The 17,688-nt window shown below is 34.7% G+C and overlaps 1 protein-coding gene across 1 annotated transcript in view; it reads right to left on the bottom strand.

Moving 5' to 3' along the window:
* Positions 1 to 17,688, bottom strand: part of MNAT1 (MNAT CDK-activating kinase assembly factor 1) — a 220,380-nt gene that overhangs the window by 163,409 nt on the left and 39,283 nt on the right. The window contains exons 2-3 of the mRNA XM_008565940.1: positions 5,182 to 5,334; positions 3,688 to 3,761 (exon numbers count right to left, since the gene is read on the bottom strand). Of these exons, the coding sequence (XP_008564162.1) occupies positions 3,688 to 3,761; positions 5,182 to 5,334 (227 nt within the window). The remainder of the gene's footprint in view (positions 1 to 3,687; positions 3,762 to 5,181; positions 5,335 to 17,688) is intronic.

Genomic DNA, 17,688 nt, shown 5'->3' on the forward strand with positions numbered 1-17,688 from the left:
CATCTCACCCTAGTTAGAATGGCTATTATAAAAAACAAACAAAAACAAAAACAAAAAACCAGAAAATAACAATTGCTGGCAAGGATGTGGTGAAAAGGGAATTCTTATACATTGTTTGTGGGAATGTAAATTAATACAGCCATTAAGGAAAACAGTATGAAGATTTCTCAAACAATTACAGACAGAACTACCACATAATCCAGCAATTCCACTGCTGGGTATTTATGCAGAGGAATGGAAATCGACAAGTTGAAGGGATACCTGCACTCCCATGTTTATCATGGCTCTATTCACAATAGCCAAGAATCTGAACCAACCTAAATGTCCTTCAATGGATGATTGGATAAATAAAATGTGGTATGTGTGTATATATATACACACACACACACACACAATGGAATACTACTCAGCCATACAAAAGAATGAAATTCTGCCATTTGCAGCAACATGGATGACCTTGGAGAAAATTATGTTAGGTGAAATAAACTGGATACAGAGAGAAATACCACATGTTCTCACTCATATGTGGAAGCAAAAACAGTTGAGCTCATAAAAGTAGAGAGTAGAACAGTGGTTACTAGAGACTGGTGGGGGGAAGAGATGTTATATTTTCTCCCATTGTGTGATTATCTCTTCACTCTGTTTCCTTTGCTGTGCAGAAGCTTTTTAGTTCAATGTGATCCTATTTGTCTATTTTTGCTTTTGTTGCCTGTAGAACTAAACCCTCCTTAACCCAGGTCTGCCTTGTTTTTCCAGCCTCATTTTCAGTCATTCCCATTGTTCTACCTACCTACAACGGACTACTTGCTCATTCTCCAACAAGCTCAACACTTTTATATCTCTATGCCTTTTTCCTTTTGCTACAAATGTTCTTCCATCCTCTTTCCACCTGGTAAACTCCTATTCATCTTTTAAGATTAAATCCAAATGTCATCTCTTCTCTGAAGAGATTATTATTATAATCTGCAAATTATACCTTTTTTCCCAATGCTGGATTAATTGCTTTCTTATCTGTATTCCCATAGCATTTTATAAATGCCTATATTATAAAGCATCACATCAAATTATAGTTATTACTTTACATACATTTCTCGCCTTTAGAGTCTGAGCTTATTGAGAGCAAACATCCTCAGCAGCAAAGCAGATGATATAAAATAATTATAAATATTTGCTGAATTGAGCTGATGTTCAGAAAATAATCTATAAATCCTTGAGCCCAGGTTCCAAAAATCATCAATATCTTCAAATACATTAGAACCCACTCTTTAAACAACATGACGAGGATTTATAGTTGATTACTGTCTGTTAAAGGAAGGAAACATACTCTCTGTCTCTTCTTAAATACTTATTTTACCTTAAAACTTATATGGTAAGTGTACAGACATTCTCTAACTTAATGACAAACATCCAAAGTCTACTCTCTAATTGGAGTTCTGCTTCTTTCTTATATAATATATAACAGTCATCTATACTGTTCAGTTTCCATTTTTTTTAAAGCAAACCAAGAACTTGAGAAGCAGATCCAAAGTCTACTCTCTAATTGGAGTTCTGCTTCTTTCTTATATAATATATAGCAGTCATCTATACTGTTCAGTTTCCATTTTTTTTAAAGCAAACCAAGAACTTGAGAAGCAGAATCCTCCTTGAGCTTTACAATTTTTTTCCCAACCTTATACACTATTTAATTAAATTCCATACCTACAATAACAAGTACGACCAGCATAAGAAGGTTTTGTTATCAATGCAAATGACCCTTAGTGCATAACTGAACTGGTGAGAGAAGTACAGAGGCATGCTTGAGGGTGGCTTCTAAGGGACAGCATCCACCATGCATTCATTATGCTTTGGGCATCAGTACATTTTATGTAAGGACTCCAGTAAGTTACTCCAATGAGACAATTTAATTAAGTGGAGGTTGATTAAGAGAGTTTTCACATACTGCAACTGAAGACAGTCCTTCATAAATATACATAATATCAGGATCACTTTCAAACTAAATGTTCTGAGCCACAGTTTCCTATCTGGTAAAGAAAGTATTAGATATCATACTGCCCTAATATCTAGACTTGCCTGTGGATCCTAGTTCCTATTTCTGGTCATGAACCTGGTTTAACCTATGGGCCCCAAGTCGTCCATACCTTCAAACTAATTCATCTCATGGCAAAAAAACTATATTTTTTTACTAGTCAAGATCCCCTTGTAGTTCATCATTTAAACCTGTTCCCCACCTCCTTTGTCCATCAGTTTTCTTTAGTTATCCTGACTGTCTGCTTGAAATTGTGACCATGTATTCAACTTGCACTGCAATATCTATAATCTCCTTTCCCTTTATTGCCTGACCAGACTTTTGACTAATCACATTGCCTTTAGAATATATGTAAGCTGGGTTTCTCCCTGATTGCTATCCAATTTCTTGTCCTATACTTAATATCTATGTATAGTCAGATTTCTATATAGCTGCATACTTGCTCAGTTCTTGCAGATTTCTTTTTGGTTTATCTTCTCAATCTATATCCTAACTTTTCCACTTTGCCTTGGCACTCCCAATTCTACAATCTTTTCAGCTAACATCCATATCCACTTTTGGTTGCTGAGATTACATACAAAGTGCGCTGAATACAATTAGAATTAAATAAGCAGTGGCTCTAAGGCACTAAAAGATCCCAGAAAAATCTTAAATTATGTTCTGTAAATGTCTTTGCTATAGCATAACAACTGAATTTAGACATTTTAGAAAAGTTTCTATAACAGTTGGAACAAAAAGATTTTCTGGATTTTCTCAGTAAAGAAATTAAAGGAATTAGAATATTCATTTCTCAAGAATTTGAATTTTCTAAAAATTTACCATATATAAACCACATATAATTTTATTACAATCATATTTTAATAATATATAGTGTGAGTATAGTTGGCTATCAAGTTCAAGAGAAGGATAAAAATGATGATTATTTGATCCTCATGGTCTCATTCTAATTTTCAGTTTGTAACTTTTGTGTCATTTCCAAACCTGCACTTAGTAATAATTATGGCAACTTTAAAGAATAGCATTAATTTTTTTATATCAATGTACAAGTATAACAACTTCCAGACTCTAACATCTCTGAAATTTTATTTATGAAAATAGAAACAATACTCTTTTTTAAAGCATCCTTTTGACTAATCACATCAGAAAGAAAAGGCACTCAGAGTACACTAACCTCTGCTTCCAGAATAATACTGAATAATAGGATGCCACTAACAGTCAACTGTTTCAAAGTGTTTTCAAACTACTGTATCCACAGAAGCATAAATGATGATAAACAACATATGGCATTAGTCATCATGGATACAGTTAACAGAAATCCTGTTTTTAAAAAATCAGAATATTGTTTCCTTCTGTTTAAACTACTCTACTACATTATCAACATATAGATACATACAAATATATAGCCTTCCTGCCCAGCTATAAAGTATTACTACCTCTATTAATCTTATTTCTCCTGAGATAAAATATGACTTAAGAATGTCCCCTACTTCAGCATTCCTTCAATTTGACACATATGATTCAAGTACAAAAGAAAGTAATTAGGTAAACATCAACTACCACAAAAAACCTTATTAGAGATTTTTATGTGAGGTGTTCTCCTAGGCATCTAAAAGATAAAAGCACAATGTCTCATAGGCAAGCACATCAAATTAAAAACATACCAATTTCTTCCACTTCTTCCAGGAAATCATTATACTCTCTTAGACTAGGAAAGTCTTCTTCTCTTTTATTGTATCTTTAAGAGAAGAGAAAAATCAACACATTACATATATCATTGCTTTCAAAATTATCTAACTAGTTTGCTTGTTCTTACCTAATTCATACATGATACATAGAAAAGGATTGATTACTATGGAAAAACTGTTTTCTTGCCACCAGGTTTGTAACTAAACCAACTGTTCCTAAATCCTCAGGACTACAGAGAAGGAGAAGAATCAGGAAAGAATGATACAATATGTCAAATCCTTAAAAGACTTAGGGAAAGAGAAATTAGGAGACTGAAGCATTGCAAAATAAGCTTGAACAAGGCATACCACTGAAAATTATGATACTGTTTACTTCTTATAAATAGATTCACTAATTTACAGAAAACTGAAAATTAATTCAAAAGAGATGCTCTAATTTTTCTTGCCAGTTATACTCTAAAGAATGCTAGATGAGGAAAATCTGTAAATACTATAACATACCTGTGAAGAATTAGGAAACTGCAAGGATTATTAATAAAAGGTCAGAATCTAAGAGACTACCTCCCAGATGTAATCCAAATAATAAAAGAGCAGCTAGGTAGGGGCACTGGTAATGTGTCACTGTTTAGGTTCCTAGGAAAATGCTGCCAAAACATTGGGGACCTGGGTTGAAATATGTACCACCAAAAATAATAAGAAATTAAATAAAAGTATTAATTAAATATTTTTTAAAGGGTGCATTATGATAAAATCCAAAACTATTAACACAGAGGAAAAAGTAAAAGCTAAATTATAAATGAAAAAGATAAGGAAAAATATATATATATGCCCACACATATATATACCAAAATAAATTATAGCTAACACTTGCTTTTCTCTAATAACCTCCAAGCCTCAACTTAATGTTACCTCCTCAGCCCTTATCTGACATCATTGACCACCACCAACACTCAGTCACTAAACTTCACAGCACTTTCTCAATTTATAATCACATATTTGTTTTGTTTACCTGTTTTACTATCTATCTCTTTGCTATCCTGTGCTACTGTATGTAAGCCTCATGAGGACAAGGTTCACAGCTGTTTTACTCATCATTTTGTTTTCACACAGTAGGTACTCAATACATATTTGTTAAATTAAAGAACAGATCGCAAATGAATAGATGGACTGTGGAACCATCAATCAAGAGGCTCTTCTTTAACAAAGATTAGATAAATAATATCACTCAGTCCTCTAAGAACTTAAATTTTTTTGAACAAATAAAAGGGTACTTCAAAAAGTTCATGGAAAAATAGAATTAAAAAATAATACAAATCTTCTCATGAACTTTTTGAAATACCTTCATATATGGATGATTTTATATTCACTTGTCAATCTATCCACATTTATATCAAAAATAATGATATCAATTATTAAAATAATTGTTAAAGTCCTCTTTCTTGACCTAATCATTCAAGCAATAATACTTACATCTTTAGCACTTTTTTCCGAATCTCAACCTCCTTGTCAACAGTGGGATCTTCAAAGAGTTGTACCCTGAAGTTGTTCTTTCTAAGTGGAGTGCCACACTCAGGACAGTTTCCAGCTCCTCTCACAAACAGCAAATCCACACAGCTTTCACAACTATAAAAAGAGAAATAAAATATATTTAAGCTAGTGTTTAAATCTGCAAAGTCTGAATCATTAGCCCCTTGGAGGGGTGGGAACAGGAAAACTAGTCATTGCTATTAAAACCTTACAAAAAAAAAACCTTTTGGAAAATGTTCATTTTCATTTGGAACTTACTTTTCACACATAGATATCCCAAGAAATACCAGTTTGGTTTTATAAATTAAACAAATTTATAAATTAAAATAAATAGAGTGGGGAACTAGGATGATTCAGAATAGCATGATAGGGAGAAATCAAAGAAGTATGTAAGGGCCGGCCCGGTGGCGCACTGCTACAGTGCGCCTCTTGGGAAGCGCGGTGGCGCTCCCGCCGAGGGTTCGGATCCCACATACAGACTGGTTCCCGCTCACTGGCTGAGCGAGGTGCGGGTGCAACACCGAGGGTTGCGATCCCGTTGCCGGTCCCGGTCCGGTACGGGCGCGACACTGAGGGTTGCAATCCGTTGCCGGACACGAAAAAAGACAAAAAAAAAAGAAGTATGTAAAAGACTAGTCTATGGTCATCTCCATCCCTAGTCCAAATTCACCTTCAGACCTAGGCAAGAGGCTCTGCACTTTAGAGAGCCCTGCATATTACAAGCACTAAAACAGACTTTTTTCTTCCTTCTCAGCTTTGTAAGGAAGTTTTTTGAAAATTAATTAATTGAGTAATGGAATTACAAGGAAGAGATGCTAGGTGAATGAGGCTCCTCAGCCAGAAGATAAAGAACTCAGAGTGCTCCAATATGTGTGGAGGGGAGACAGCTTCCACCATGAGAAATCTTAGAAGGAGTGGCTGCTTACAAAAAGCTTTACTCATTTAAAGCAGACAGCCGCAAATCAACCAAAGCGATTGCCTAGGCAAGCCAGGTTTCCTGGGTACCTATATTACTCCTCTCCTCTCTGCTTGGGTAGTACAATTTGGGAAAGGGCTTAGAACTTTCTGAGTTAGAAAAGCAAGGAAATAGAGAGGTGAACTTCTCTGTAATTGGATTCCTGGGGACCTGGTGGGAGCAGTTTCTACAGTGTTTTAGATGGGTCTAGGCACCACCCAATCATCCTTACCCTGACCCAACAGATCCACGCTACCACTGGCAGGTGAAAAGCCTCTACTGGAGGAGAGAGCAGCTCCTTTTGCCTCTGGGCCTTGAGCATGTAGGCTGCTGGGAACTCAGAATGCAGCATGGGAATGCAGGCTGGGCCAGGATATAGCCTGATTTATAACTTTTAAGTACTCAAACATTTTTATAAATATTCAAACATCTGTAGTCCCACTGTTGTAATCTTGTCCAACTCCATGTGTGTTAGGGCCACGCAGTCCTAATCACTCCTTTTTCTAGCAATATCTGAAATTATCTTATTTTTTTGTATTGATTTTTTCCTGAGGGCAGAATTTGGGCTATCTTGTTATCTACCCCAATACCTGACAGTAAGTACTCAACAAACTCTACTAAACAAAAAAATGAATATAAGGCAAAGGGAAAAAGAAATTCTAATGAATGAAAGAAAAGTATATTTCTTCCAAGGATGTATTTGATTTATGGAACAAGCTAAACGAGAGTGATATAAGGAAATAAGAATTTTTAAGGTTTTTAGTAAAATACTAACATTAACTTTTGTGTATTTCTCTTTTTTTCCATTTTTTTACTTTTTAAATCTTTATTTGTAAGGTTCAGACCTTTCCATATTTCTATCTTAATAATGTCATCAAAAAATAGCAGGAAAAAAATACCAAAGATTGCAGTTATCATTACCAAGATCAACAAAATCCCAGAAAAACCACTACGGGCTTAGTAATTCTGGGTGTGGTGTATTTCCACTATGCTTTGTTAGAAGAAATTAAACACAACTACAGAAGTTTAAAATGGACATACTTTATACTATCTAAAAATATTTACAAGAAGCCATCTGAAACATTCAAAATTATAGTCACAAATAATATCCTATATTTCAGTAGTTCAGTTAGCAAGGTAAAACAGAACACTTTAATATTTCTAAAAGTCATACTGTATATTAGACATAATACATTATTTGTTTCCAAAATCAGTTTTACATCTCCATTACTTAAAAATCTGCCTTAAATCTTAAGAACTTAAACATTATTAAATAATTTTTTAAATAGTTTATTTTCCTATACATTTTCCTTTTCTGATTTTACTTGCTAAAAGAACACTCATTTTTTAAAAAAGCTCAAACAATATAGAAGTATATAGAGAAAAGAGCTGAAAGTTCTGCTTCATTCTGTTCTATATCTCTCTTCCCACAGGTAAATACTACTCTTGAGTTTAGTGTTTATGAGGCCACATCTTTTTCTATAAATTTACAAAATACATACATGAAAACTAGTCATATAATAAAAGAACAGAAGCAGTTGATGATTACTAGTTCATTTTTTCTGGCCACAAGGCAATCAAAACACAGTATATGGGCAATCTTTTGCCTCCAAAAGTGGTAGGAATTTTTTCAAACAAAATCTTACATTATGCAGAACACAGGAAGATTTGCTGAAAAAGCCCAAATCTTCACTCATTACCTATCCCCAAAGACATTTTATGGTTTTCTTTGTTTGTAAAAACCAGAACAGTGGCCATCTTCTTTTCTCTTGGAATGACTTATTTTTAGCAGATTTTATTTTATCAAGACTTAACTGCTTAGATTCCCTTGCCAAGACTTTTTGTGTGTGTGTGGTGGCTGGCCAGTAAGGGGATCCGAACCCTTAACTTTGGTGTCATAACACTGTGTTCTAACCAACTGAATAACCAGCCAGCCCCACCTTGCCAAGATTTTTAATCAACTTGCTTACTTTACTTTTTAAAGAGCAACTATATTCTATGCAGAATTTCAGTAATTATTAAAATAGATTAATTGACTTAGAAAAGATAAATAATTTGTCACAAACTCTGCAATGAAGACTTTGTGTGAAAAAACCTCGTTCTATCAGCACTTTGCATTCCTCTTTAGCTCCTTGGCTTGTGGAAACAACTAAGAACCAAAAAAGCCTATGGTCTTGAAAGATAAAAACACAAGTGTTAAATTCTGCTAAAGAAAAATTTTATTCCGACAATATTTCTTAAACCCATGTGTACTGAATTTTATACAATAGAATCTGGATATCACCAAAGAAATTTTTCTCTCCCAAAATATGTTGCCTAACTTTTCTGTACCTGTGAATAATGATCAAAAAGCCGTATCTTTGAACATTAAAACTTTAGGAATCTTTTTTTTTTTTGTCTTTTTCCGTGTCCGGCAACGGATCGCACCCCTCAGTGTCGCCCCCGTACCGGACCAGGACCGGCAACGGGATTGCAACCCTCGGCGTTGCCCCCGCGCCTCGCTCAGCCAGTGAGCGGGAACCGGTCTGTATGTGGGATCCGAACCCTCGGCGGGAGCGCCTCCGCACTTCCCAAGCGGCGCACTAGCGCAGTGCGCCACCGGGCCGGCCCATAGGAATCTTAATACAACTAAACCATTTGACAAAAATCTTTGCCCTAGTGAGAGAATTTTAGAGGTAGAAATGACCTAGATGACCACTAGTTAATTAAATTAATAAATTACTAACATCCAATAATGAAATGTATTTAAGGATTAATGGAAAACACATTAAGAAAAAATACATATCTGCTGCATTTTAGAAAAGGCAATCAATTTACAAATAGACTCTTCCAATTGTTTGCTTACAAACTGGCTACTTGGAACTCAGAATACATTTTCCCAAAGAAACTCTGTTATATGTGATGGTTAGATTTTCAACTAGATGAAACTGATCCACAGAAGATCAACAATATATTAGACATTTTATTTTCTTATTTTTCTCTCCTCTCCAGCTCCCACCATGAGACAATGGTATCAGCTTTCAAATGGGAATTAAAATGAAGTAAAAGAAGAGTATTCGGAGGTTTTGATCCCCAGAAAGGTAACTAATTGTAATCTTCATCTTAAAAAGGTTTGGGATTTTTTCTTCAACCTCAGATTTGTAAATTTTATGATTGAATAAAACAAAGTTTATGATTTCAAAACTCTAAATTTAATAACTTTTGATAGAATATGTAATCTTGATAAAAAGTTGATATTTGCATATATATGAATTTCAAGCCAATTAGCCAGGGGATCCAGTTATCTTCCATAAAATTATCATTTCTCACTTAGCAACTAAAATAAGAAGCATTATATTTACTTGTGTGATGTTCTTAACTTAAACCTTAAAACACTTGCTATACTTCCCAATCAGTCTTTTCATACCTTTAGGTTAAGTTGGTATGAATCCCTTTATATCTAAAAGGGAATTCAGAATCTACCTACTCCAAATCCTGAGGGAAAAGATTTACAAACTATTGCAACAAAGTGCTTTAGCATATGAAGCAAAGAATTCAACCATGTAAAGGTAAGTGATGGCCTGAAATGGCAGGTAGTGAAATACTATAAAGAGACAGTAGACTATAGGGAGAAAAAAACTTATTCTTAAAATTAAAAATATATATATGTTTATCTATTTTTCATTGTCTTAGAACTCAAGGTTAATGTCTAATCACTCTTCTGTTGGTTATTACTATTTGGCATTGAAATTTTCAACTGAAGAACAAATAACATAAGGTACAAATTTAAATAATATATTTTAAGTCCATGTTGAGCCAGAAAAAAGAGAACTATATAAAAACAAATATTTATATGCAGGGAAAAAGGAAAGAACTAATAAGTTAGTGTAGAGCAGTGCCAGGAAACGATGTACTTTCAACAAAATGGGTTTGTATCTTCCTTAAGGATAGCGAGGGCCATGGAATCTATCCAGTTTCTTTTTTTTTTGCCTTCTTCCCTGGAAACTTCTAAGCCGAACTTAAATCTTTTCTGGAACAATATAGTATATACTTTCTAGAAAGAGGTTGAAATGTATAAAGGAAGATAAAAAGAAAACATTTATTAGGGATCTTGTGGTGTAGATATTTTCCTTACTACATAGATGAGGACATTAAGCATGGGGAAATCAAATACCTGGCTTAATATCATATAACCAGCAAGAACTGACCATGGTCCTTTTCATATTCCACATTTTCTCCTTCAATCTTATTCTTACAATACAACTTTTACAATGTATAACCATAATCCCAGGTATCTTCCTGTAGCCCAAAAATCTCTCCTAAATTCCTATTAGACACTGCCTGTTGCACAATTACTCTTTGATCAATCCCACAAGTTATCTCAAAATCAATATATCCAAAACCAATATCCTTCCCTCCATGGGGGGATACAAAGTGAATAACACCAATTTTGAGTATAAGAGTACATACAGTGTGGTGGAAACAAGAAAAAAAAATAAATAAATAACTCCATTATAAAGGCATACTCTGAATACTATCATAAGCTCTCAGCAAAAACTCAACAAAGCATAATGCACACTCATGGCCAGTGAGTGATAACACATTATACTCCAAATGCTCTAAGCCAAGAACAGTCTCTGAAATATGTTGACTCTACTCTTCTGCCCCCATTCTTTCTGCCACTAATGAATAGTTTTGACCCAAAATTGCTAAAAAAGGTGATAGTGCTATATGTTAACATGCAAGTTTAATCAAAGCTCAATGCTCCTTTAAGAATACAGTTGAGAAAACAACATAAAAACTCAAATTAGAAATGGGAAGTAAAGTCCACTATTGAACTTTATGAAGGGCTTCAGAAATAATACTACATACTAGGAGAACTGACAAACAATTGTACAAATGGTAAAGGAACACTCCATGGCCACCAGGGGCATTCAGGACTTTGGAGAATTGAAAGAGAACAAATTGCCACTAAACCAAGCCAGGAAAGCATCTCCATAGGGACCAGTATTGTAAGTCTACTTTGGGAAAGAAAAGAGCAATTCAATTAATACTCTCATTGCCAGAAATGCAGGCTTTGCACTAAATAAGTCATGTCTTTACTTTCACAATGATTCAAAAGAGATAAATATATATTTACCTTAGTAGGTCAAAGAACAATGTCTACAATTATCTGAAAAGGCTATTAAAATGGTTCTCCCTTTTCCCACTACATATCTATAGATGCCAAATGATCACATATTGCAACCAAAACAACATATAACAACAGATTCTCCACAGAAGCAGATATGAGAATCCATCTGTCTTCTCTCAAGCCAACATTAAGGAGATTTGCAAAAATGTAAAACAATGCTACTCATCTGAAAAAATTTTTTTGTTTTGGGAAATATAGTTATGTTTCATAAAAATATGCTGTTTGTATTAACATATAATAGGTTTATAACTTTTAATAAGTTAATAAATAAATATTTTAAAATTTTCTAAATTTTAATTTCTAATATAGTAAATATTAACAGATATAACCTTCATAAATAAAAGCTTTTAAGGGTCCTCAATACTTTTTAAGATTATGAAAGGTACTGAGATCAACAAGTCTGAGAACCACTGTTATATGTGATCAATAAAGGATTACTTATAATGAACAAATGAACATAAAGGAATGCAATCATAATTTAAGTGATTCCCAAATTATCCAAGCCATCAAGATTTTCTCATTTATTATCACAGAGTGACATCTCTTCTGATTTTCCACTGTTATGGTTCTCGCTCTCTCCTCATTTCTTATTTTGCTTTTCTATCTCTTTCTCTTGATTAAAGATGTTCAATGTTTGTCTAAGTTTGTTATAAAGGTCCTCCCAAAGAATCACTATAAAGTAATTGGATTTCACATGAAGGTATTTCCTTTATTCAATTTTTCTTAGTTATATTTTCTTGGCTTCAAATAGGAAGCATTATTTTTATGACAGAGAACAAAAATAGCTTTGTGAAAGATGTCATGTACACTTTCTTAAGGTGATGAAAAATGTACTGCTTGTTCTACATAAATACCATAGGAATATTCTAAACATTGAATCCTCCACTGATTATTTATCACAATTTTACAAACAAAAAAATTTATAAATTTTACAAATTTAACATTTTTATTTATTTTACTTATGTTTGTTTTATACTTACTATGTTTAACATTTTATAGCAGACATGCTGGTAGAAAATTTATAGCCACAAAAATATTAATTCATTAGTTTAAAATCAGAACTATGTCCACATACAAAAGAATGATGTTGGATCCCTACCTCACACCATATACAGAAATTAACTCAAAATATATCAATGACCTAAATATAATAGCTAAACCCATAGAACTCTTAGAAGAAAATATAGGGTATAAATCTTCATGACTGTGGATTTGGCAATGAATTCTTAAATATGGCCAAAAGCACAAACAACAAAAGAAAAAATAGATAAACCAAACTTCCATCAACATTTGTTGATGAAGAATTTGTGCATCAGAGGACATAATCTGGAAAATGAAAAGGCAACCTACAAAATGGGAGAAATATCTGCAAAGCATACATCTGATAAAGATCCAATATCCAGAACATATTTTTAAAATGTTACAACTCAACAACAAAAAAAGACAATTTTGCCCCAATTTAAAAATGGGCAAAATACACATTTCTCCAAAAAAGATAAAACAAATGGCCAACAAGTACATGAAAAGGTACTCAACATCTCATTAGTCATCAGGGAAATGCAAATTTAAACTACAATGTGATGTCACTTCACATCCACTATGATGGCTATAATCCAAAACAGAAAAAATGGAAAATAACAAGTGTTGGCAAGGATGTGGAGAAACTGGAACCCTCAAACATTGCTGGTGGGAATGTAAATGGTTCAGCTGCTGTGGAAAACAGTTTGGTGGGTCTTCAAAAAGTCAAACACAGAATTAGTATATGATCCAGCAATTCTACTCCTAGGTACACACTCAAAGATTAAAAAACACATATTCAGAGCCGGCCTGGTGGCGCACTGCTACAGTGCGCTGCTTGGGAGCGCGGCGGCGCTCCCGCCGAGGGTTCGGATCCCACATACAGATCGGTTCCCGCTCACTGGCTGAGCGAGGGGCAGGTGTGGCACCGAGGGTTGCGATCCCGTTGCCGGTCTCGGTCCAGTACGGGCGCGACACTGAGGGTTGCGATCCGTTGCCGGACACGAAAAAAGACAAAAAGGAAAAAAAAAAAAAACACATATTCAGAGCCGGCCTGGTGGCGCACTGCTACAGTGCGCTGCTTGGGAGCGCGGCGGCGCTCCCGCCGAGGGTTCGGATCCCACATACAGATCGGTTCCCGCTCACTGGCTGAGCGAGGGGCAGGTGTGGCACCGAGGGTTGCGATCCCGTTGCCGGTCTCGGTCCAGTACGGGCGCGACACTGAGGGTTGCGATCCGTTGCCGGACACGAAAAAAGACAAAAAGGAAAAAAAAAAAAAAACACATATTCAAACAAATATGTACATGCATGTTCATAGCAGCAGTGTTCACAACAGCTAAAGGTAAGAAAAATCCTAGGTCCGCCAACAGATGAATGGATGACCATAAAAAGCAAGTAAACATTGCTACAATGTGGATAAACCTTAAAAACTCGATGCCAAGTGAAAGAAGTCGGACACAAAAGGTCACATATTATATAATTCCATTTTTATGAAATATCCAGAACAGAAATCCAGAGAGACAGAAAGCAGACAGATAGATACCAAGGGCTGAGGGGAGAAGGAAATAGAGAGTAACTGCTTAATGGATATGGGGTTTCTTTTTGTGTTTTGGAACTAGGTAGAAGTAGTGGTTGCTCAAAATTGTAAATGTACAAAATGCCACTAAATTGTTCACTTTAAAATGGTTAATTTTATGCAATATGAATTTCACTGCAATTAAAAAAAAACACATTTAAAAAGCAAAGTTAGATATTCTTGATATAAGATCAAGTTTTATGTATTAATTTATGATTTTTGAACAGAGTGAAAAACCTGGCTTCCTTACTCTAATATTAGCTTGCTGCAGGGGACATTTTTAGGTCACCTCCCCAGTACACAAGTAACCCTTCCCCTATTATACTAATTGGACCAAATTTCCCAGTCATGCAATTTGGGTGGGTTTGAACCCACCCCAAATCAAAAAATGGGCATTGACTGACTTAAGCCAATCAATGAATGCCATCCTCATGATTACGATGGTTGGTTCAGTTAAGCAAGCAACCCAATATACACCATTGAGATACGAGGAGATACTTGCTGACACCACCTGGGAAAAAAAGCTCCCTCCCATCCCCTTTAAGTCTATAACAGAAAGCATCCATTTTGTTTATCTAGAAGTATATCTAGTACCCCAAATTTAGAAAAAAGACAGTTGGGGGGGGCAGAAGAATAAAAATAAAATGAAACAATGGTAACATTACTGAGCTGTTACAGCAAAGTGATATTCCTCACCTGAAGATGACCTTAACTATCTATGGCTGTACTTTTCAGTAATGAGTCAATAAATCCTTTAAGGTAGTTTGAGTTGAGTCCTATTATTTGCAAACAAAAGCACCCATAAATACATACTATCTATATGATCTTTAGAAACAACAACCTCTCTGTCTTCAAATGCCTTACTCATAAAAGCAATAATAATCTCTGAATTCACTCTCTTCCAAAAATGTTATTTGAGAGGACATAAGTGAAAGCATTATGAAAAACTACTTACGTAAACTAAGATCATGGCATAGAAGTTTTTTATTCTAGAATGCACTTCTTTAAAGGATAAATCCTGCATTTACCACATAAGTTAGTCTTTCTACTAAAGGCAATTTTTTTGCTCTAGAATAGATTTCTTTAAAAAGATAACGCTACCACTGACCACATAAAATTTAGTTTTCATACTAGAGACATGATGATATAATTAGACTCTACATTGGTAATGAGAAGATCTAAGTTTCCATCCCTGTTCTGTCCCTTACCATAATGGGGTACTTTAAAGAAATCAAATTTTCATTTATAAAATATTTAAGGTTCTTCCACTTTTGTTAATTTTAGATACCTCAAGCATCTAGAATACTTTATATATGTCTCACCTACAATGTACTCCCACTGTTTAACTCCAAGTCTAGGCATTTAATATTACTGTTTTCTAATATTATACAATGATCTACAGTTGCCATGATTTTATTTAAAATATGCAAAGTAATGCTCCCCCTAAAAAGCTGAATTTCCCATTGGATATTTAAAACAGATTCTACTTACACATACTAATTTCGTTATTCTATCACTGCTTACTGGCCATAATCACCGAATTTCCCATAATTTATTCTTTTTTATTGCAAATAATAACAAGTCCAAAGAGTAAATGACTAAAGTAAATTTGCAAATAGTCTATTCTCTTTGGAAACTAGATATGCTAATAGTCAACCAGAAAATTTAGTCAGCATTGATTTATCCCTTTGAAGCTATGAAATCTGTTTTGATAATCATCACTCTCACTATTTAAACAAGTCACATTAAGAAGAAAATCATACACAACAGGTACTAGACAGGTTTTTACTTCTTTAGACACTTTTCTCAGCATGTAGTTTGACTGACTTCTGAGAACTGTACATGAATCATTATTAAATCAATAAATATAGCAGTTTACTATCATACCATCTTTTTATAATCTGAAGTATTATTAGTATTATTAGCATTAATACTTTGGAAGAGAAGAGGCATTAAGACCATAGCAAAGGTAAAAATATCTTAATTTTCTTAATGCCCACAACATATACCATTGTCCAGTGAGGTGATACATACCAGACATTGTGGTTTTGTGAAATGATTTTTATATAGAACATCCTCCTTTTTAAAGTCAAGAGACTTATTTTCACTTTAAAATACTTGTGTACTTAAACGTATAGAAAAACTTTAATTTAAATATAGCATTGTTTCAGAGGGGCTCAACAAATTACACAAGTTGTTTATTTTTCTTTTTCCAAATAGAAATAACTACATTTTCTTTCAATAAACTGATGTTTATCAGTTTAACTTTTCCATATCACCTGTAATTACAAACTTCATACATGGTACAGACTTTTCCTTAATACTTTAATTCCCTAAAGAATATTATATCATAGGATATTACAGGGATATGATATAAAAGGCTCTGTGACATAGAGTTGGTAATACATAAAACAAGTTGGTAATAAAGATGACAAGGTCCCCCAGGATCTCTTCAAAAGTTTATGTATATATAATACAGTAATTTTTCCCACTGAAAATATATTATTTTCAGCATTTTAAAGGCATAGGTACAATACTTTTAAAAACATATATTTAAAACCATATACATATACACACATATATACGCACACACAAACATATTTATTTATGTACACAAATATATATAGGATACATAGAGGAAAACAGATTCCTTTTAAAGAAAATATGAAGGGCCGGCCTGGTGGCGCACTGCGCTAGTGCGCCACTTGGGAAGCGTGGCTGCGCTCCCGCCAAGGGTTCGGATCCCACATACAGAGACCGGTTCCCGCTCACTGGCTGAGCGAGGCGCGGGGGCAGCACCAAGGGTTGCGATCCCGTTGCCGGTCCCGGTCCGGTACGGGGGCGACACTGAGGGTTGCGATCCGTTGCCGGACACGGAAAAAGACAAAAAAAAAAAAAAAAAGAAAATATGAATATATTTTCTCTAAAGGAGAAAAGACATTTTGCTGAAAACGTTTCTTAATCTTAAGGAAATTTCTCACACTAAAAACAAAGCATAGTTTTGCTGATGATAATTCATTGTTTTGAATTTGTACCAACATAATGGTATCACACCAAAGTATGACAATATGACACTACTTTGAATGCATGCAGCTTTTCTTCTAAAAGGCTTAAAAGTCTACATGAAGATCACAATTAAAAAATAAAGGCTGATAGGCACAGAAAGAGAAATACCATATGTCCTTTCTCCTAAGTGGAAGGGAGGGAAGGAGGGAGGGAAGGAGGGAAGGAAGGAGGGAATGAAGGAAGGAAGGAAGGAAGGAAGGAAGGAAGGAAGGAAGGAAGGAAGGAAGGAAGGAAGGAAGGAAGGAAGGAAGGAAGGTAAGGAAGGAAGGAAGGCCAGCCACAATAAAACACTGGACTTCCAGAAGGAGAGAACAGACCTATAGTTATTAGATGGGGGAAGGGGAGGAGGAGGGTTAGGGAGTAATTGGGTAAGGTACACAGAGTAATTACAATTTATAATGATGAATGTGCGTGCTAATAGTATTGATTTGACCATCATATACTGTACACAAATACTGATAGTCAACTTTGTATCCCATAAATATGTATAATCAAAACTAAATAATTTTCTTAGAAAAAAATAAAGGCTGAGTTAAATATTATTTTCCTCTTTCTACAGGTGGCAAAACAAAATGACCTGTCCAAGGTTGTAGTTTAAGTGCAGGCCAGAAATGTGTCACAAATGCTACAGGTCTAGCCAAACTACACAGCTTCAGAACCAGG

Source organism: Galeopterus variegatus, unplaced genomic scaffold (assembly GCF_000696425.1).
Source record: "Galeopterus variegatus unplaced genomic scaffold, G_variegatus-3.0.2 Scaffold215, whole genome shotgun sequence".
NCBI classification, from domain to species: Eukaryota; Metazoa; Chordata; class Mammalia; order Dermoptera; family Cynocephalidae; genus Galeopterus; species Galeopterus variegatus.